A 22,901-nucleotide genomic window follows, 5' to 3' on the forward strand; every position below is an offset into this window, starting at 1 on the left:
GTCTCACTCTCTCTGCCTCTCGGTATAATAAAACGTCATAAGGTTTTGAATTCATTTTCGTGACATTTTCAAACAGACTTCCAGCAGGCTCTGGTGAAATGGAGTCTTCCGCTGCTGATTTCGCGGTGGACTGGATTTGTCGCCCGCCTTTATCGAGTTTTATTTGGAGCCATTTTTGGGGGGTCTCTCCCTGCGTGGCGAGTACCATTTTTTCCGCTGGGTGTGTCATACTAGCCGCCCTGCACTGCAGTTGCGAGCGGAGGAGTGCGTGATACAGGGTGCGCAGCGCTGCTCTCCCTGCGAGCTCCGCAAACAGTACGACGCGCCACCATGCCTGTCCGCCGCTGCTCCTGAAATATCTGCTCACTACGCACGTACATCTGCTGGAGGACAGCGTTCACCCACATGCGCCTGCATCTGTGAAACTCTCGACTACGAAACCCAACAGTGGGAAGAATTAACACTTGATACTCTTTAGGAAAGAGAGTCTTGTTTTTTTTTTCCCCCATAAAGAGGAACAGATGCTTCCGAGGCGGTTTTTTACATACCAATACACGATGCGGAAAATGTTAAATAGAAAACGAAAATGTAAATAAGCAGGGTCGCCTGTGTACTTCAAGATAATCATGAACGCATAAAAGGAGTGATTCTGTTGTGAATCCGTCCTTAAGAGGCAGTTTACTACGCTGTTATGCTACATCCCCGTAAAGAAGAAATCCTGTGTAGTTAATTTTATATACATTCGTTCCCCCCTCGAACAGAAATTCTAATGCATGTACTAAACCCTCTGATATGACCCATCTCTGCCACTTTAGAAAAACTAGGGGTGACTTCTTCAGTGTAACAATTTAGTACAGTAATGTGTCCCCAGGCGGAGCGAGGGAACGCAACATTAAAACCTTAATGGGTCTAGGAAATGTCGAGATGGACTCGTCTCTAATTCGTACGGTCTCTCCAAGCCAATAATTGCTGTTCGCTGTTTATGTGATAATCTCAAGTCATTTCTGCGGCGAGGTCGTGTAAATACATTGGACTTTCAGGTATTATAACTATTAACGTATTTAATAGTCAAAAACATACGTAATACCTTTGATGTAACAATTAACACTGCCACCATGAATCATGAATATTTACAAAATACTAATAGCACCATCTAGTGACGAAGGCAGGTATTAGCTAAAGCGCCTTTTAGTTTCTCTGACTTTGCCTTCCGCCTTGACGATAATAATTCCAGAGTTCTGTGCCACATTATAGCCTACAAATCTGAGCAGGTGGTCTATGCAATATCAACTACATGATGCAAGAGTGTGAGCAATCAGATGCTTACACGTGGGTCTGAGCCCAAATTGTCAATACTGCTAATTTTGAAGTGGAAGGGCTCCATATTTCCTCAATTCCTTACTTCCAACATTCTTTTTTTTGCATTAGTGAGTGATGGTTTGCTGTGCTGTTTCATCATTTCAACAAAAAGCGATAAAATTCTTTCAAAGTGTGATACTGAAAGAGCCAGGACAGTGAAGAACAGTCAGAAAGACACACACACCATGATACAAAACTCTGTGTCAAACGAGGAGCAGTGAAGGGGCCATCAACACTCTTCCTTTAAACAGGCATCACAGTCACTGGTTTCTAAATGATCTGGGTCCACTGGAACAAGCTGATAATACAGCGCTTGACCATATCAGAATGAAAGTTACAAAGAACAGAATGCAGGTAGTTTTCAAAACTCTTTGACTCTTTTCTACAGGCTGTGCATGATGCACAAGGCCAGGCCATCATGTATGGGTTTGATTTCAGTTTTAGTGTTCTGACACAGCTGTGGTATGTCTGCTGAGAGCTCCTTATGTAGCATGTGACAAAGCTCAGTATAACTCTCCTCTTTCTCACTTCTTCTTCCACTGTTCCTGTTGCAGCAGAATGGCACAGGACCCCAGCGACTCCTGTGTGTATCTGCAGAGCAAGGAGTGTGTCACCACCATCTGCTCCTGCTTGGGCTCAGGCTGGTGGGCTCATGACAGCGGTGATACTTCCTGCATACACAACTGGGCTCTGGAGTCCTGTGTGCAGGGCTGACCAGGGCTCTAGTCTGCTTCAATTGGTCTGTATTGCTCAGCTGCATTTGTACAAACCACAACCATGCAGCGCGTCCACATGTTTGCAAATTGCAAACAGGAACAGGAACATATAAAATGACAGGTAAGATTTCTCCACTTTTTTCAATGTTAACTACTTTGTGTGTTTATTCAGATTTCTGCTGTTTTGAGAGGGTAGTATAACAGGAACATTAATCCAAAGGAAACTAGAGTGTGTCCTATGGGCACAGGAACTGCAGGTAAGCTGTTAACCTACGTTTTGTTTGTCCTGTTTTCAAAGATTTTAAGTCCTTGGCTGTGACATCAGCTACAAGTGTCAGGAACCCCTTCTCATATCTTTCAGTATTACGGTTTTGTATTTATAAAGCAATTTTGTTTATGGTGTGTGTGTTTATTGGGTGCTTGCACATCCCCAGTGGTATAAAGGGGTTTAATTTTCTGTTTTGGCTCTTCGAGAATCAGTTCAAGCACTCTTTTGATTAGCAGTGGCCATTTCCAGGACAACCTTGTTTACATGTCGGCAATGAAAGCCGGGCCTCAAGGAAGGGACAGTTGCTTTGACCCGTGATGACTATAATCTCTTTTTAACTAGCCAGGTGGGAACACCTCTAACCTCACCCTGTGCTCTCATGATTCCAGGGAGGCAGCAATTCCATAGACTCGGCAAACTGCAGCCGAACGGAGAACACTCCTGGAAAACCACAGAGTATCGTCGCAGCCACAGCCTCAGGTAACTGAACGTCTAGATCTCTTGTAAGACTTGGTTTGGCAGGAGCACATTCCGGGACAGTGGAGCACAATGGAAGTATGATAAACCATGCATACGGTAAACCAGAGCAAATTCCAGGTACAATGCATTACTCCGACAATGCGACACTACGGGGAACTGGCTCAAGCATACAACATATTTGAGAGCAGAAAGAACGTGTCTTTCCAAACGAATTCTGTCTACAGGTGTGCTTTCCAGCATAAAATGTTTAAGCCTGCTTTTGGTTTTAGATAAAATACATTGTCAATGTCAAATTTCAACACAAAATATGAATCCCACCAGTAAACATGCTTTACAGTTAAAAGTTCTGAAGCTATTCTTAAATAAAGTCAATAGTTTGAAATTAAACACAATGTGGTGAATTGTGGTGGGATTTAAGACAGGGATATTCAGCAGCAGAGTCGAAGCATTATTCAGGTTTAACAGTGCAGTAAAACCCATTTTTAAAAGAAGGGAGAAGTCAGGAAATATTGAAAGTAATTTCAGTACGAACTTTATGAACATTATGAACTATTTTCATCTATGAGGCTGCAGATTAACTGTTACATCAGAAGTCTTTACTTTCTAACAAGAGGTATTTTGTTTTTGTCCGCCTGTTACCTGGCTGTTCATACTGAAGTATTTCTTTAATCACCTTGTGTTTGATGTGAAAATTGGTCCGGACTCAGACAACATAATTTGTTCTGGAGACTAAACAGCAAGATGGGGTGTTTGGTTTTAAGGAGGCTTTAGATCAGTATCATAGCTAGCATAAGGGACAGGTTCAGGATCTCCTTAATTAACGTGTGACAGTTAATTAGTGCCATCAAATTATCTCACAACTGCATTTTGCAGTTTCTGCTTTTGACATCTCCATGGCAACGTCAAGCCGCACTCGGATTCTCTATGTGAGTGCCTCTCTCACGCTGTGCTCTCTCAGGTGTTTCTGATGGCTTGGAGATTAAAAATAGATAAAGACATACCGTATGAAAAAAATTTAAGCTTCAGCCTCGTACCTGAGTCTCCTCCTCATCCGCTGTCAGAGTGACTGGGCACACAGTACGTAATGAAAACAGGACAACCGGCTGTTGTTCTTATAGTGTGACTTGAATACTGTGTGACAGAATGACATGTGTGTTTTCATCAGATCACAGCCACCCCTCAACCATCACCTAGTATTAGAAAGGGGGCAGATGATCTATGGATTTAAATAGCTTGACGATTTTCTGCTAAATAATTGATATGCCCTATCAACCCCCAAAGACGTCTACGAACTACAGGTGGCAGTGACGATTAGAGTTCTAACTGTACCCAGAGTGCCCCTGCCGTGCCTTTCCCTTGCCCGCAGTGCCATGAGTGTAGATGACGATGCCCGCTGGCTGGAGTGGGTCACCAAGCAGTTCGAGAGCATCGCCGGCGACGACAAGGAGATTGACTTGGAGGAGTTCAAAACCGCTCTCAAAGTGAAGGAGGTGAGTTCTTCCCCCAGGTACCATACCGGGCATTCAGAGGGTCATCCAGACTTGTGTTCAATGATTTTGACCATTCTTTGTTCCATTGGTGAGTCAAATGTAAATAATTTTTGTAAACTTTACCTGCAGAAACATGATTAGGACTAATGATTTGACTCATTTGGACGTCATATTTTTACTGCTTCATCAGTAATGATCTTGTGGTTATTGGAATTTAGTCTCCTTTAGTGGACAGATGTATGTTTTTATATGGGTTTGTGCAGGTAAGGGGTGTGTATAAGTATGCCAGGCAAGATTTGTGTCTAACAGAAGCAAGTCTGCCCTTCCTACCAAATGCAATTCAAGTTTTCTTAAAAACATTTGGGATACTTTGAACGATCTCTCTTTTCTAGTTTGTAACTTTGGCTCTTACAGCCCCACCAGTGCGTTGTGTTCTATATCAACACCCTCTCTGTTATCTAGGGTAGTTGGTGTAGAACCTGCCTGGTTCATATTCACTGTGCTGCACTGAGCTCTCTTAACCCATAGGGGCTCATTAGGAGGACTAGCAGTGTAGGGGGGGGGGGGGTTAGAAAATTCTTGGGCTAATATGGCTGGTAACACCAGAGACAGTTCATGTTTCAAGGGCTTATGGTTCGTGTTGAGTTGACCTAAGCAACCAAGGTCACAATATTGTAGATTTCCTTCATCCTGGTTTCTGCTTTATTTTCTGCAATAGGTCATAATGGACGCTAAAATCAAATAGTGCTTCTGAACGCAATTAAATTCTTCACGCCAGAGAGGACTGAGCCAAAGGAAACTTCCAAATGGGCATTGTGTACAAAGGTGTCAAACATGTCATTGAAGCGTGGTGCATGAGTCTTGGTTTTCCTGCCAGTCTAGTAGCAGAGAAGAACAGGCAGAAATAAGGGACAAATTAATGTTGAGTGCTGTCACTTGGCTGTTTGAGGGGCTCCATGCAGGTTGTTCCTAATTGAAGCAGCAGCAATCCCTTTCACCTCTTCCTCTGTTCAGGATGAGAGTCTTCCAAACCCGCCCTAGGGCACTGGCAGGCTTGCACAAGATCTTGCATTTGGGCCTTGATTCCCCACTATTACGTTTTACATAAATAGTCAACAGCTTTATTGCAAGCAGTCCCCTCGAAACGCTTTCCTGACGCCGTGAATGGGCACGCCGTGTCCGTGTTTGCGCAGTCTTTCTTCGCCGAGAGGTTTTTCGCGCTGTTCGACTCCGATGGCAGCGGCTCCATCAGCCTGGACGAGCTGCTGAAGGCCCTGAACCTCCTGATCCATGGCAGCGAGACGGACAAGCTGCGGTTCCTGTTCCAGGTGTACGACGTTGACGGTGAGGCGACGGACTCCAGGTCAGCCTGGATCTTTATAAAACACTGCAGACAACACTGTACCACACAGCTGCTTTTGACCACCTGGTTAATTCAATGATTGCCATACTGCTACATGATTGTCATTGTGACCAATTTTTTAGACACCATGAAATACTTGTAGAGTAACAATGCAAACAAAGCAACAAAGAACAATCTATTCATCACATTTTGGAAGTTTTGTTGTAGTAGCTTATTGATCCCTGGATTTCATCCAGCTACTGTACTTCTTGAAGGGTCCCAGGGAATGTGGGTATTCCCTGGTATCGTGGAACACAATTACTTCTGTGTAATTTGTTCCACAACCCCATAACCCTCTGTGTATAAAAGGCCTTTCTTTGATCTGAGTATAGAACATTATTAGGTCAGCAGTTTACAGTATGTTTCCTAAATGGCTCAAGCCACTTTCAGCAAGAGCAGTCTTATGTCCCTGCTTGCATGACATTCAGGCTAAGATTTACAACAGGCCGGCTCTTCCCTGCCCGCAGGCAGTGGCTCTATCGACCCAGATGAGCTACGCATCGTGCTGAAGTCCTGCCTGCGCGAGAGTGCCATCTCGTTGCCCGAAGAGAAACTGGACGACCTGACGCTGGCGCTGTTTGAGTCCGCTGACCGCGACAACAGCGGTTCCATCACCTTCGAGGAGCTGAAGGCTGAGCTGGAGAGCTTCCCTGAGGTCATGGAGAACCTCACCATAAGGTCAGCCTGTAGCGACAATATGTCACGGAGGTCACAGTTTCTTCATCGTTGATGCCCCGTTGGCTTGTGGAAGCATTTCCCAACATGCTTGCGCTCCAGCGTGCCTAGGGTAGATTGTGGGCTGGAGCTGCCATGCAATTGTTGTACTGATTAACTCTGTGTTGCTGGACCTGCAGTGCTGCCAACTGGCTGAAGCCCCCTGACTTGGAAAAGAAGAAGCACCAGACCCCACGCTACCTGACACCGGCATACTGGCACAACAACAGCCGCAAGCTGCTCTTCCTGGGTGGCTACGTCTGCCTCAATATCCTGCTATTCACCTTTGCTGCGCTCCAGTACAAGCCCAGCGGTCCCTGGATCATGGTGGCCAAGGGCTGCGGGCAGTGTCTCAACTTCAACTGCACCTTCGTCATGGTGAGTGGCACCGGAGCAGCGCCCTCCTACTCCGGGCCTGATGTCTCCCTGGCAGGATGGGCATTGGAAGTGCGTTCAGAAGAGGCGCAGGAGCAGAGGTGTCCTCTGCCATTCAGCTAGTCCCCCTTCCATAGTGGCTTCCACAATGGAGTTGCGTTAGTCAGACACTTATTTTACAGGAGTTCAAATGTCCATCACTTTTGGATGGATTTTAAGATTTAACTTCATTTTTGCAACTCCCTGAGCTGCTACTGGGATTTGTCTGTCCATTTAGCAGAGTGAAAGAGGATGATGTTTTTGTACGTTCACCTTCGGATAACAGTTAAGTGCCAGGCTACACATGGGGTGGGGGAGAGAGCCCTAAAACACTGAGCATGGGCTCCCGCAGCCCTGAAACTCTTGGGTTTGTTCAGTTTACCCGTGACTGTGTGTCATGCCTGACATCCCTCCCTAGAGGGCGCTCTACTACTCCTGTTATTGTCCGTGTGATTAAGCTCCCCAGGTGTACCTTCTTAGGTGTATAATTTAAAGACCAGTTCCTCCAGTCCTCGGGGCTCATCATTAGGGTAAGTAGGGTAATGTCGCGAGGCCCGCCTGGCACCAGGAAACCCTACGGCTGTTTCCTGAGGGCATAGACCTCATCCCCGACACCTCCCGCTTCCTGAGCCCGGGGTCTGGAGGATCTCGCCCCGTCACCCTTGGACCTCCATGTTTTGTCTGTCTGTGTGCTCCCCCCTCCCGGGGATTTTAACCTTTTAACCCCTGACCTGCCTTTGGACCCGTTTGGATTTGGATGCTATTCTTTGTCTCCCCCGCTCACTGTCTCATGGATTGTCACTATTATTTTGTGCACTATTAAACCCCCGTGTGTTTCCCTTTACCACGCCTCCTGTTTTCTCCAGCTCTTACCGCATCGCATAGGGTCTACTACAAGACCTGACACGGATCTTAGTCTGTGTTCGCAACACTGTGGGATAAACCTGGGATTTCCACGTGAGGGCCAGCACCCTGCATGACGCCCAAGGCTGGGGTTGTGTCTGTACCCCTCTTTCAAATCTGGCCCTGGTTCGTGAGACGAGGTACCCCTGTGCCTGGGTTCCTCGTGTCAGTTAATGTGTGCAGTTCCCCCCCCCTTGTGTCCCGGCAGGTGTTGATGTTGCGGCGCTGCCTGACCTGGCTCAGAGCCACCTGGGTGGTGCGGATCTTCCCGCTGGACCAGAACATCCTGCTCCACCAGCTGGTTGGCTACGCTATCCTTGGCCTCACCATTGTGCACACTGGGGCTCACGTCGTGAATTTCGGTATGAAATCCAGACGCCCCGCGCACCTTCCTTTCATCCCAATCGCTACTCCGACATGTCTATGAGCCCAGCTGCTGAAGGCCACCCACAATATACATTTATCTGCAGCAGACGCTACCAAAAGAGTTAAGATGGTTTCTAATTGACGCCACACTCTTTCAAAAATGTAAGGTTAAATGGTGGTTTACCCTACTTTCGTTTCCTCTTTATAAACCACTTTTACATGCAAAATGACACACATACTGTTGCATGCAAAATGACTTTTAGATCCATGTATGTGTTTGTAGCAGAAGCTGGTCTGAGAAGATACTCGCGTCACCTTTGTCACCTGATTTCATTTTTTCCATGGACAGTTTGAATTTCCTCCTCCCTCTCCCGTGAAATCACATTTACATTAGTCCCCCTTGTCACTGTCTGGGACCCAGGCTCAGAACCCCAGTGTGAATTCGCCAAAGAGGAAGTTTTGACCCTGAAAGCTCTGTTAGCAGTATTCCCACATTTCGGACGTCAGCCCCTCTGGCCAGCGGAGGTCTTCTGTGATGAGATCACCTCCATGCTCCCCCTCAAAGAGCCCAGGGACAAGGGAGTGAGGAAGACACACGAGTGAGGAAGGCCGTGGTCCTCCACCGCAGCGGCCGGCGACTCTGACGTGACGGCGTCTTCTCTGTCTCCCCTGCGGCAGTGGTGCTGTCCCAGCGCAGCGATGGCTACGGCCTGTGGGAGTACCTGTTCACCACGCGCCCGGGGATCGGCTGGGTGCGCGGCACGGCCTCTCTGACCGGCGTCCTGCTGCAGCTCCTGGTGGGCCTGATGGTGGTGTGCTCCAGCACGTTCGTCCGGCGCAGCGGTCACTTCGAGGTACCGCCCTGGCGGGGGGCCGGGGCTCTCGGGACTCCATTTAAACATCACCATACACCACTTTGTTGGCCGTGTAACATGAATTCAACTCTAACCCGAACCCTCATGCAACTGGAAAACTAGTCCAGGTCAGACCCCAGTTACCCTCACTGGCGTCCAACAGTGAGCTGAACTAATTACAAATATATTGCACCAGTGCTTAAATGTCACCGCAATCCTTTTTCACCGCAATATTTATTCTCAAAAGGTCAGATTTTGTGCCTTAAACATGAATTCTTCTTTTGAGCCTGCTTTAAAACAAGTGTTTTGTTTTTTGGATGGAGCTAGGGTTAGCAGTACTATTAAACCTTGAGTTAAATGCCTGCCACAGTTGTGTTTTACAGGCTTAAATTCAGAGAGTATGAGGTCCAGATTGCAGTTATCTTCCAGTGTTGGCCTATTTGGAGTTCTGGCTCTTGTTAGGCTTAGTAGTAATAATAATAATAATTGCTTACACTTACAGTATATAGCGCTTTTCTGGACAATCCACTCAAAGCGCTTTACAGGTAATGGGGACTCCCCTCCACCACCACCAATGTGCAGCCCCACCTGGATGATGCAACGGCAGCCATAGTGCATCAGAACGCTCCCCACACATCAGCTATCAGTGGGGAGGAGAGCAGAGTAATGAAGCCAATTCATAGAGGGGGATTATTAGGAGGCCATGATTGGTAGGGGCCAATGGGAAATTTGGCCAGGACGCCGGGGTAACACCCCTGCAGTGATGTAAAAGTATCACAAATATACAAGCCCTCACAAACATCTCAAGATCTCAAGGCAATAACAAAAACCTCAAAGCTGTAAAAACAAACCCCTTTCAACTGTGAATATAACTTTGTTTAACCCACAACCTTTAAAGTGATGAAAATTCAAATTGCTGTGTAAATCTTAATGATCACTGGCTTGCACAATGGAGATGCACTAGTCAGACACCTATTTTCCAAGAGTTCAAATGTCCCTTCCACATCACCTCAGGATGGATGTTAAAATTTAACTTCGCTTTAGCAGCTCCCTGAGCGGTGATTAGTTTGACAGTTATTGCTGCTTCTGGTGTTGCAGCAGTTACTAATGTTGCTGCTGCTATGACTACTGCTGTCATTGTTAGCTCTTTCCCTCTCTCTCGCACCCTCTGGACATTTCCAACTTTATTATGCACACGATGTAATTGTGTGTTTTAAATGAACCGTGCTGTTACAGTGGAGTATGGCAGCTCTCTCAGGCTGTGCCCTGTGGAGTAGCGTATTCGTGGTGGTGTTGGTGGTGTGGTCTTGTGAAGTGATGGACTGGTGTACAATGACTGGCTCAGAAGAAGATGTGAGGATTTCACCACTGCTGCACGTGTGAAGTGGGTTAGTTTATGCTGATCAGAATGTAGACTGTGTAGCATTGTTACCTTCTAAGCTTCTAAGGCTAAGCTGACACTGCAAAAAAGCAATGCAATGTACAGGAGCTTTATGTTCTGCAATGTATTATAGTTTCATATGTAGAAACTAAGCAATGTCCACCATGTCTTGATTGTGATCTAATATGTGTGTGAGTCTCCCTCTCAGCAGGCTCTCTTCTCTGTGCCTTTGGCCACTCACTGTCCGACGGAAGCTCTCATGTGTTCACCCTGAGGTTTTCTACTGGACCCACCTGTCCTACATCTGGGTGTGGGCCCTGCTTGTCGTGCACTGTGCCAACTTCTGGAAGTGGTTTGCAGTCCCCGGGCTGGTGTTCCTCTTGGAGAAGCTGGTGGGCATCGCGGTGTCACGCATGGGAGGACTCTACATCGTGGAAGTCAACCTGCTGCCTTCGAAGGTGAGCGATGTCCTCTGCATGTCTGGTCATGGCCAGGATCTCCAGTTCCCTACTTGCTGTAGGGTTTGTTGTATTATGTATGTGAGTTTATGGCATCATGAATATATTTAGACAATTTTCCAATAAGGCAATTCTGGGCAGCACAGAGATACTCCTGCCTCACAGCTCTGGGTTGCTATCAATGTTCAACAGGAGCTCTTGTCTGTTTACCCTGAGACGCCTCTTTCCTACATCTGGGTGGGCTCTGCTTGTCACTGTGCTTCACAACTCTGGGTCCTGAGCTCAACTCCTGCCTGGGACATCTTCGGGTGGCCACATGGGTTTTTCTTGGTGATCCGGTTTCCTACCACCTACCAAAGGCATGCAGGATAGGCTAATTGGTGTTTCAAAATTGTTTGCGGTGTGTCCAGGGCATAATTCTGCCTTGTCCCCTTTACTTCCTGGTTAGACTTTGGGTTGCCACAATCCTTACCAGGAATAAGGAGCTTTCTGTTGAAGGGTGGATGACTGTAATTTCTTCATCATTGTTTGTGAATTTGTTTTCAACATAAACCAAAGCAAAAACACTCAAGAATACTCTTACCTCTCTCCCATTTTTCGATAATAGTATGTTCAGTTTATTTTGGAATGGTAGTATTCCAGAAGAGTATTGCCTATGGACACCTTCTGGTCTGTGCCTGATAGCTGCGTGCCTTTTATTCTCAGTCCTTTCACGTCCACATCCATACTTTCCTGGACCGGCCTGATACATTATAAAATCATGCCTCTTCATGACTAAACTCACATCTTTCTGAACAGTCCCTTGCCTTTTCTTATTGTTGTACAGTTATGATCTTTCAGAGAAATTGTCTAATTGTATTCATCAGGCCATAAACTAAACAGTAAACAGCGAATGATTCTCGCATCACCTCTGGGTTTTATAGGTAACACACCTGGTGATTAAGAGGCCACAGTTCTTCCAGTTTAAACCCGGAGACTATGTATACATCAACATACCTGTGATTGCCAAATACGAGTGGCACCCCTTTACCATCAGCAGTGCTCCAGAGCAGCAAGGTAAGACTGACCGACAACATGCTATGTGAGCAAGGAATGTACCTGTCCAGGCTGAGTCCCCTGTGTTTTTTTAAAGACACGCTGTGGCTTCACATTCGATCAATGGGTCAGTGGACCAACAGGCTATATGAATACTTCAGGCAGCTGGAGCCCCAGCACTGCTCTGCCAAGAGACTGACCAGGAGTCTGAGAAACCGACACCACCAAAGAACCACACAGGTCACTCATTTTGCCTTCAGATATTCTTTGCAAAAGGGCGTTACGATTGCGCGAAGTGTGACTCCATGTGTTCTTGCTTCCTTCCTGCAGGAAGAGCTGTTCAACTCTGTGGGCTGCAACGGGACGGTGGCATCCAACAAGGATGATGCCATCGAGCTTATGTCCTACAGGTCCAGCTCTCCTCCTGGCCCGACCGACCCCCCTGCTGATCAGCTGGCGCAGCTGGAGCATGGGGAGGTCCCCCAGCTCCGAGAGGTGGGTCTGGCCTGGACTGAATGAGGACTTGCCTGTTGTGATTGCTGTGGTCCAAAAACAAGGTCCAACCCAGAAAAGGGTCAGCTTGGGTATACTGCAACAGCTGCCATCCCTTTAGAACAGATGACCACCGGCGGCCTACAGCAATCTCCCTCAGCCACTGGTTTATTTTATGTGCCTTTATACACTAAACATACTTCTCCAGCAGGGGTCATTCATTACAGTTTTTACATGTGTAAAAAATCAGCTATTTTGATCATACGTCCTGATTATCGCGTTTCTTTGTTGTATTCATATACCGTCTTTATTGTAAAAACAAGTGATAGCCTTACTCAATGTTCATATATGTCTCTTTTCTAATCATAGATCTCAGCAAAAGTGAACGAAAACCAGCGATTTTGTAACATAAAGGTAAGATATTTGAGGGGTCTCCAACCCTGGCCCTGGCTGGGTTCTGCCCCAGTTCAGCCATTCTTATAGGTCACTTCTTTCTAGAAATTGGGAACACCCGTGCGTTATTGAAGTATTAAGCATGTACTCTGTTTAAATTAAAACTCCAGTCCTTCAAGGCCAAGGGCATTTAGATTTTAGTGCAAAATAATTTCTCAATTATTTATTTTAACAAATCACTTACATAAATAATGACAAAGAAGTTGGAAATGTAGAAATTGGTGATTAATGGTGACCTATAAAATGTACTGGTCTGAAGCTCTCCAGGATCAGGGTTAGGGATCTTCACTGTAGTTGAACTGTAATGCTCACCTGTTGTAGTCTGCACAAACTTCACTGGATTTATTAACATTTATCAAATGACTTTGTGTAACAATAATAACTTGGCGTCACTAATAACATTGGATTTTTAAAAAGATATGTTCAGTCAGAATTCACATTGATAATTTTAAGTGTTACCCTTTGTTTTATAAAGTTGCTTTACAAATACTTGATATTATTTCAGTTCTGTGCTTTTTCCCACTTTCTCTGTGCTGCTGTATTGAAACCACCCTGTGTGCCTTGTTCTTGAGAGATTTCTGTGCAAAGTGTATAAGTGATGCTGTGTCCTGCTGTGTTCCTCAGTGCTATGTGGATGGTCCATACGGGACCCCCACCCGGCAGATCTTCGCCTCGGAACATGCCGTGCTGATCGGAGCCGGCATTGGGATAACCCCCTTCGCCTCCATCCTGCAGAGCATCATGTACCGGTGAGACAGGACAAGGCTGTGTTCACTGAGAAGACATGCTGCACACATCTACACAGAGATGATGATTGTTATTAATACACACTGCACACACTGACATCTGCACAGAGATGATGATTGTTATTAATACACACTGCACACACTGACATCTGCACAGAGATGATGATTGTTATTAATACACACTGTACACACTGACATCTGCACAGAGATGATTGTTATTAATACACACTACACACACTTACATCTGCACAGAGATGATGATCATTATTAATACTGCACACACTTACATCTGCACAGAGATGATGATCATTGTTAATACACACTGTACACACTGACATCTGCACAGAGGTGATGATTGTTATTAATACACACTGTACACACTGACATCTGCACAGCGATGATTGTTATTAATACACACTACACACACTTACATCTGCACAGAGATGATGATCATTATTAATACTGCACACACTTACATCTGCACAGAGATGATGATCGTTATTAATACACACTGTACACACTGCCACTATACAGATATGATTATTATTTTTAAAGCACACTGCATGCAGCAGTGTACACTGTACATTTGTACACTGAACTGACACTGTACAAATGATCATGATGATTATTATTAATGTACACTTGAAACAAACACACTGTACACAATGTACTTACAAGGGATACTGGCTCTGCAACTGTACACTGATACTTTCGCTGTACACTGTATATTGACACTGTACACTCAAACAGTATGGGGCCGTGTGTAACTACATTGCATACGTGCATTGCACACTGACACTGTATCAATACAGCACATACCAGCATTGCACACTGTACACAGAAATTAATATTGATTTTAATGAAGACATTTTTGTTGTGAAACATTATTTAAGGTATCGGATGAGGAAACAGAACTGCCCAAATTGTAACTATTCCTGGTGTGAGAATCTGAAAGACAATGAAATGAAACTGAGAAAGGCAAGGCATCTATTTTATTGTTTTTTGTTACATTATTCTTTAGTAGTCTATATAACTTTTGTTTTTACAATAAAACAAAGACACATACAGAAGGGCATCTTCAGTTTCCTTTAAAAAAATGCTTGAATAATTTTAAATATAGAGATTGATGAACCATACCACACTCAAAGCGTACGACTATATTACCTACCTACACTATATTACTATATAACTGTGCGCCCTGCTGTGTGTCCAGTCATTTATCTTGCTGTGTGCTCAGTTCTGTGCCCTGCTGTATGAATCGTTACTGAAAAAAGAAAAAAACAATATCTTATGCATGTAGGCATGTATATCCTCACATGATATCATAATCAAATGAATTAAAAACGAATCCTAATGTATCATCGACCCAAAATCTAATCATAAATCTTAAATCATAGCCTAAACTTAACCCCAGTGTAACTACCCTGTTTGCAAAACATAACCTTCCCATTAGCATAACAAATCTTAAATCCAATACTTATTTTCACCCAAATCCTAACCCTAAGCCTGACACTGTTTCATACTATCTTAATTTAAAAGATGTAATTTGAGTTATTTATTGATCTTCTACCTTTATTGAAAAACAGGACTGCAATTGCTCCTCATCACTCGCTTGTGTGGCTGTTTCAGGTGGACTTCATCTGGATCAATCGGGACCAGAGGTCCTTTGAGTGGTTTGTGAGTCTGCTCACCAAACTAGAGATGGACCAGGCAGATGAGGAGCCAGAAGGTGACAGAAAGAAGAAGAGAGAGTCAGGGCAGAGAGGAAGAGAGAATCAGGGGACAGAGGAAGAGAGAGTCACGTGAGAGGGAAAGACAGAGTCAGGGGAGAGAGGAAGAGAGAGTCAGGGAAGAGAGTCAGGGGAGAGAGGAAGAAAGAGTCAGGGGAGAGAGAAAGAGAGAGTCAGGGAAGAGGGAATGAGAGGCTCAGGGGAGACCCAATTTTTTTTAAAATTCAAGGTGCTTTATAAGCATGACCGATGGGTACAATCAGTGTTGCCAAAGCAAATGAAAGTAATGATATTTACATTAAACAAAACAAAAAAGAGAAGTAAAATAAAATCTACAGACATATTACAGACATTTATTATTATAAAATATTGACATATACTGTAGGCGGCTGGAGCATTATTGGGAGACAGACTTACTGTTCCTCAGGCTGTGAAAGGAGATCACATACTGGGCTGCCAGTTCAACTGAGTTCCCTCCTCCCTCTCCCAGTAGGAATGGGACCCGCTGTGATTCTGGCAGGCGTGGGAACTCTGGGATTAGATTTCTGAATTTCGGGAAGAATGTTTCTCTAATCCCAGAGTATCTGTCACAGTGCAGTAGGAAGTGCACCTCTGTCTCTATTTCTCCCCGCTGGCAGTGGGAGCACAGCCTGTCCTCTCTGGGCACCCAGGTCTGCCTGTGTCGCCCAGTTTCTATGGCCAGGCTGTGGTCACTGAGCCTGTACTTCGTCAGGGTCTGTTTCTGTTTGTTGTTTTGGTCAAATATTCAGCTACTGTGTATTGTCTATTTAGGGTTCTGTAGCATTCCAGTTTATGTTGTGTTTGTGTGTGTGTCCCAGTGTGTGAGATATTGCTGTTTGATCTGTGCTGTGATGTGGTTGAGTCTGGTTTGTGGTGCTCTAGCAGTGCTGTCCTGAGGCTGGTTAACGTCGGTGTGGCTCAGGCCAGTGAACCTCAGGACCAGGTGGCTCAAGGGGCTCTGTTTTGGGCTCAGTTATTGACTCAGCAGGGCTTTCTGGTGGTAGGAATGTTGGTCGCTGTTTTTTAGGTGTAGCCAATACTTTAATATTCTTTTCTGTATGTTTATCAATAGTGGATACTGGACTTATTCGGCCCTGCACCCATTGTTAGGTGTTTTTCTCTGCACACGGAGGATGTTTCTACAGATCTCCATGTGCAGAGTTTCTGTTGGGTGTTTGTTCCATTGAGTGTAATCCTGGTTTGTGAGGGGACCCCACACTTCACTGCCGTATAGGGCAATGGGTTGGATTACACTTTCAAATATTTGGAGCCAGATTCTTGTTGGTGGGTTGATGTTGAAGAGCCTCCTTCTTATTGCGTAGAAAGCCCTGAGTGCCTTCTCCCTCAGTGCCTTCACTGCCAGGTCAAAACTCCCAGAAGAGCTGATGGTGAGACCGAGATATGTGTAGCTGGATAAGTGCTCCAATGTGTTGTGGTTCAGTGTGAATTTGAACCTGTTTCCCTGAGGTCTGGCTTTCTTCTGGAAAACCATAACTCTGGTCTTGTCCAGATTGACTGTCAGTGCCCAGGTCTGACAGTACTGCTCCAGCAGTGCCAGGCTCTGCTGCAGCCCCTGTTCTGTGGGCGACAGCAGGACCAGGTCATCTGCGTAGAGCAGGAACTTGATTTCTGTGTCGTGTAGTGTGAGACCAGGAGCTGCAGACGGCTCCAACATTCCTGCTAATTTGTTGATATAGATATTGAACAGTGTTGGGCTCAGGCTGCAGCCCTGTCTCACCCCACGGCCTTGGGTGAAGAATTTAGTCCTTTTGTTTCCAATTTTCACTGCACATTTGCTCTCTGAATACATTGATTTAATTATGTCATACACTTTGCCCCCTATGCCACTTTGGAGTAGTCTGTTAAACAATCTTTCATGCCAAATCGAGTCAAATGCTTTTTTGAAATCGACAAAGCAGGCAAAAATTTTACTTTTGTGTTTTTGGTGGACGTGTTTCCCTCTCTCTGTCGTGGGACATGAGGGCACTGCCTATAGCAGACAATAATTTCCCACCTCACTTAATTGTTTTCTATTGTTCTGAAAGGGGAAAAAATGAGAGCGAACTTTGGGTGGCAAGAAATGTTTCGAATTCAGCCTGCAGTCAAACAAGGAATGAGGAATCTCCTAAATAACACTGGACATCCTCATTTTCTAACTGCGGCAGCAGAGGATAGAGTCCTTGACTGCCTGAGGAGAGCTGACAGGGAAGGGCAGCTGCTAACCTCCAAAAACCTGAAACAGCTCCCTCTTCAGCACAGAGTCAGGGCAGAGAGAAAGAGGTAGCCAGGGGAGAGAAAAGGAGAGAGTCAGGAGAGAAAGAGAGATGTGTGGCTAGAATTTGAGCGATTTCAGCCAGTGTCAGTTCACACCCTGTGAATCAGGCCTGCAGCCAGGGGGAGGCTTTGCCTTCCATAAAACCACAAGAAAATCCCAGAAAAATAACAGCTCACTGCAACTGGCTGGTGTTCTACCCCAACTCATTTCAAAAGATCCCAGTCAGTTTATTTCATGAGCGCACAATGTTTGAAGTAAAACAATTCCTAGATACTGGGTTGGGCAGCCCTGGTCCATGAGTGCTGGATTCTTGTTGGTTTTAAATGTACCTATTAGTTTGCACTTGGAAAACTCAGCCAATCTGACTTCCTATCCACCACATTGGCTCAGTTAAGGCATTAGAGTTTAGGGATGGAAAGATATGCAGCACTCAAGTACCAGGCCTGCCCACCAGATGTGAGGCCTGTGTCTATGCCTCCTGCTTGCCAAGCCCCGTTTGAAATAAGGGCCGGAGACAACTTTTGCTTGCTCCTTTGAAACCAGAAAATCACCGAAGCGAGCCTCAGGTGTCCTCTGAGCTGGTGTGTGTCTGTCTCTGGGCGAATGGCAGGCCGCTTCCTGGAGATGCACATGTACATGACCTCCGCCCTCAGCAAGAACGACATGAAGGCCATCGGGCTGCAGATGGCCCTGGACCTGCTAGCCAAGAAGGAGAAGAGAGACTCCATCACTGGGCTCAGGACACGGACCCAACCGGGTCGGCCCAACTGGGGCAAGGTAGGGCCAGATCAAGGTAACAGGAACAGCAGCTTACACTTGGATAGCACCTGTATCCCGGATAGTTCACAGTAAAGAACCAGCAAAACCAGTCAAAGACCCAGGCAACAGGATCTATGGGGTAAGATGGAGACATTTTTGCAACAGTATATCTCACAGCACATGAACCAAACCTTAGAGATTCTGAAAGGGGGAGGGAGGGGGAGGAATCAGATTTAAGGTAATAAAGAAGGGCACTCAACACAAGCTGGACTATTTGACAATAGATCAGGAACTAGGCTGCAGTTCTGCTAAATTACCATCAGAGGGAGCCAAAACCTCATTGTTTAGAAAGTGGTGCTCTTTTGAGATCCCATAGTTTGAAATTTTACTCAGAAGCTTCAAACACAACCACATTTGTAAGTTTTTTTTTTGTCATTTCCGAGCTAGTGATTTTTAAGAACTCATTGCACACAGGATGAAATAGCTGATGTAGCCGGGATGTTTTTTTAAAGACGTCCATTCAACTTGAAAATCCAGATTATGTTTGCTGTGTTTGCATTTCAAACGTTCTCGCAACAAGCCTTTTTAATCTTTTTGCATATATTCATTTTCGTGGTGCGAAACAGGTGTTTCAGAAGGTCGCTGAAGAGAAAAAGGGGAAAGTCCACGTGTTCTTCTGTGGTTCTCCAGCTCTTGCAAAATTCATAAAGGCTCACTGCGAACAGTCCGGCTTTAAATTCTACAAAGAAAATTTCTGAGGCAGCCGTGCATCCAGAGCAGATCGGATGGAGCACTGTGGACAACACTCATCATGCTTTCTGTACCACATTACCTGCTTCTGCGTGTTCCAGTTTTAAAAAAAGAAAACCAATTCCTAGCACTACAACATACAAAGTTTAGTGATTAAATTCACTGTGGGGGAATTTAATAGTAACATTGTTAATATTTGTTTAGGGCTGTATGGTGGTGCAGTTTTAGCATCTCTGTCTTGCAGTGCTGGGTTCAGCTCCTGGGGTGGTATCAGCATAAAGTGTGTATGTTCTCCCTTTGTTTGTGTGGCTTTCTTCTGGGTGGTCCAGTTTCTTCCCACAGTCTAAAGACATACCGGTAGGTTGGCTGGCCCTGCTGTGTGTGTTTGTGTCTACGTGTGCCCTGTCATGGACTGGTGTCCTGTCCAGTGTGTTTCCCGCCTTGTGTCTGTTGCTTGTCAGGTTAGGCTCTAGCTTCCCTGCAATGCTGTACTGGATGAAAAAGTAGATGGATATTTGTTTACTTGCCTACTGTTTTGACCAATTTGTGTTCTTTTACAATGAGATCAAAAGAGCACTTTTCATCCCAAAGAATCACAGATCACTTTACACATAGTAGAGAATGAACATCATCTACCACTGCAATTCAGTTCCCACCTGGGTGACCTGCTGCAGCCCCACTACACAGCAGATCAGGTAGAAAAGTAAAGAATTGCTTTGCCAGTTGATTGTAGGAGGATCTTAATGCAGGCTAGTTTGAACAAGGTTAATAACCCTGCTTTTATGAAACATGTGCCATGAGATCTTTAATGATCAGTGAGTGATGATCAGAGCTTGGCGTAACATGTCACCCGGGGGACAACACCTCCTGTAACCAAACAGGTGTGGAAATTCTGATTCTAGGGAAAGAGCACTACCTACTGGTCTACCAACAGCACTTGCAGTACCCAAGCCACCCTTCCCAGCACTGAACAGACCCAGCCTTGCTTTGCTGTTGAGATCCTGACAAGGCTGGGCTAGAAGGTGGTCATGCTCCTGTGTAAACTGAATGTGGAGATAAATGTATTGAGATCATGACTTTCAGAGGATTCGCTGAAGCCTACCTGAAAGAGGTTATTTTCATTAGGGTGAACCACCATCTTTTAATTTCAAACTTTCTGAAAGTGGGAAGCTGTTTCTTCAACTATTATTGATTTTCCCCCTTGCAAAAATAAAATCAGTGATAGGTTTTTTATTTTTACCCAGATTGTATCATTTTCTCTTTTAAAAATAATCAAAGCAAAAAAGCATTACATTTCAACAGGAATAAAGATACACGTACCTAGAAAGTTAGTGATGATGTTACTGTTATTTTGATATTTAGCTGATATGTTCTTAAGCTTTTTAGGAATAGTCCAATCCTATAGTTTATTCAGTTTATTAGAATGTCTTAGTTTTGTAACAGATTATGTTCAAACCTAACCAACAGTAAAAGAGGATGTTTTTTTTTGTAAATGATCACACAAGTTGTACTATTGAAGACAAGGTAAACTGATTTCTGACTGCATCAATCGGCATCTGAATGTGTGACTATTTAAGTTGTGTCTGTGCAATCTGAAAAACATTTTCATGCGATCCGTGAAAATACAGTTAATGTTGTTTTGGACTGCAGTAACATTTTCCACACACTTGAAGGTGCTGCAGTATGTTTTTTCAATCATCCACTTATTTCTAGGCATTGTCATATTCTATCTGCTTACTTCAGGCTACAGCAAAGAAATGTTTGCATTTATCTTTTGTCTTTGATTGTGATAAAGTTTTCTGCTTTTCTGGCATTTCCAGACTGATTTTGTTCTTGTGAAATAGTTTTAAAAGTTGCACGTCTGCTGCAGGTTTTCAGATTTGCTCTTTGGACTGAAATATGAAGTGGTGTATTAATAATGGAGAAACATTGATAAGCCAGTCTTTGCAGTGTAATTAACATGTAGTTACAGCTAACAGGTATTTGTTCAATGTTTAGTGGTGGTGTGCTGATGTTACAGTAGAGTGACCTACTGTCTCTGCAGTACAATGCCATTACTGTCACGGATGTTGGAAAGGACGAACCGTAGAATGGCAGGAGAGCGAAAAGACCCTATGCGTAGCGGCGAGACGGGGGTTAGACCGGGCTCAGCTGTTCAGGAAATGCGGTATAGAAACCTATTCCCTCAGGTAGCGGACGTGGGGCGACCTGGTGCTAGGCGGGTCTCAGGACATCCGAACGTCATTGCTGAGCGAAGGCAAATGAAAGACCCAGAAATATATAGACCCAGAGAGAGAGAAACACCGAAAGGACAGCAAAGAATCGGAAACAAGAGACAGGACAGAGAAGGAGCGCCCTCTGGCTGCAGAGGACGTGACAATTACACTCAGCCTGTGTCCTGAGGCAGCTCCTGCAGACAGGTAGCGTAGAGATTTCCTCATCTGGTCTGGTTGTTTTCAACCTTTTTTTGATATTAAACAGATTCCAGGCTCTTTGGGAAAGAAAGGACCTCTTGTGGCCTATAAGGAGGTCAATGAACATTTTGCAGAGTCAGAATGGATTACTTGTGTTTCGTTATTTATGAGCGAGGGAGGAGGGTGTTGAACAGGCTGTCCAGAAGCCCAGAGTGCGTCCCGTCCCGTCCCGAATCAGGTTCACAGAGGACAAGACAAGCCGCTTCCGTTTCTGTACTGGAAGGTGGACATTGCACCAGAACGACCTGAAACATTTCTCCAGGTTTGGTAAGGAAAAAAAAAAGATATAATCCCTGGAAAGAAAGCTAATAACTGAGCATCACTGTGCTGACACTGCCAATCAATTAAAAATACTCCACATATTAATGCCGTGTCGTCGCAGAGACCTGTTTGTCACTAGACTGGAGATAGTTAGATTGTCTGTCTTGCAAATGACCAGCATGGGAGCAATTACTCAGCTAAACAAATATTGCTGTTACATCGCTCTATTAGGCTGATTTATTTCGCCCTGCGTGACTTTCCTGACGCAGACAGAAGCGCTGTAATGGGGGATATTAATACATGTACACCGGGCAGGCTGTGCTGTGGCTGACACAGGTGACCCTGGCTTAGGCCTCACTGTTGCAGGACACCAGCTGCTCCACAGGCTCTCCTCCACATGTCTGAGCAGGGCTCACAAGCTGTACTTGTGTACTAGCTGTACTCACAAGTATGTACTTGAAAAACACATCAAAACAATGAGCATTGTGGGCAATAAACAGAAGCAGACGGGTTAGGTACGTAGGGCATGAGAAAGTGTAACGTCTGACCAACAACATTGCGCACTGTTTCAGTGGTTTTCCTCAACATTGTACACTGCCTTAACACTGTTTTCATTACATTTCCCTAGCCAGGACATTGTTAAAAGGACCACAAACTGAATATCATAAGCTAACCCATACAGTAACCATACAGTATGTGATAGGTCCTAGATCTGTAGAAGAGAAAGGTTTACAACTGACAGTGAATGTTGCTCCATTCCATTATTAATTTTATTTGATTCAGGTGGGTCTTAAGAACAGAAATGTGTAATACAACACCCACACTCAAACACAGGGTGAAGAGACGGGGGCTTGGGACACTGCTTGGACCAAACACTGGACTTCTCTAATAAAGTGCAATGTCTGTAGAGGCCTGTGTTGGACAGAAATGTTGAACTTGCAAAGTCCCCTGCAGCTGTGTTAGTCTGTTTTTCTGTGTATGCGGAGGGCGGCTGTGATCGGTCCTCCAGACGAAACGTGAGTTGAGCGCCCTCTGCCGTGAGGAATCGGAACAACACTTGGGTGATACAGCGTGACCGAAGCGCAAAACCCGAACCCCAA

General features: G+C 45.0%; 1 protein-coding gene across 2 annotated transcripts; it reads left to right on the plus strand.

Annotated features, from left to right (window-relative positions):
* The first annotated feature begins 1,926 nt into the window (after nucleotides 1-1,926).
* On the plus strand, nucleotides 1,927-20,304 carry nox5 (NADPH oxidase, EF-hand calcium binding domain 5). Of its 2 annotated transcripts, XM_015343070.2 has the most exons (18): nucleotides 1,927-2,196; nucleotides 2,733-2,823; nucleotides 4,190-4,313; nucleotides 5,507-5,657; nucleotides 6,183-6,393; nucleotides 6,570-6,807; nucleotides 7,955-8,108; nucleotides 8,791-8,966; nucleotides 10,623-10,805; nucleotides 11,729-11,861; nucleotides 11,938-12,080; nucleotides 12,171-12,335; nucleotides 12,702-12,746; nucleotides 13,410-13,534; nucleotides 14,425-14,509; nucleotides 15,161-15,260; nucleotides 18,168-18,334; nucleotides 18,943-20,304. In XM_015343070.2, exons 1-18 carry the CDS (start codon nucleotides 2,190-2,192, stop codon nucleotides 19,072-19,074), a joined length of 2,430 nt encoding a protein of 809 aa, XP_015198556.2. In that variant the 5' UTR covers nucleotides 1,927-2,189; the 3' UTR covers nucleotides 19,075-20,304. The 2 variants fall into 2 exon arrangements, with proteins under 2 accessions (XP_015198556.2, XP_069046691.1); XM_069190590.1 differs by having other exon boundaries at nucleotides 11,938-12,335.
* Nucleotides 20,305-22,901: the final 2,597 nt, after the last annotated feature.

Source organism: Lepisosteus oculatus, chromosome 5 (assembly GCF_040954835.1).
Source record: "Lepisosteus oculatus isolate fLepOcu1 chromosome 5, fLepOcu1.hap2, whole genome shotgun sequence".
NCBI lineage: Eukaryota > Metazoa > Chordata > Actinopteri > Semionotiformes > Lepisosteidae > Lepisosteus > Lepisosteus oculatus.

Coding starts and splice junctions, on each gene's coding strand:
- nox5 (XM_069190590.1), top strand. Junction 10,806..11,728: donor TCAACCTGCTGCCTTCGAAG/GTGAGCGATGTC, acceptor TGGGTTTTATAG/GTAACACACCTGGTGATTAA. Junction 13,535..14,424: donor CTGCAGAGCATCATGTACCG/GTGAGACAGGAC, acceptor ACATTATTTAAG/GTATCGGATGAGGAAACAGA.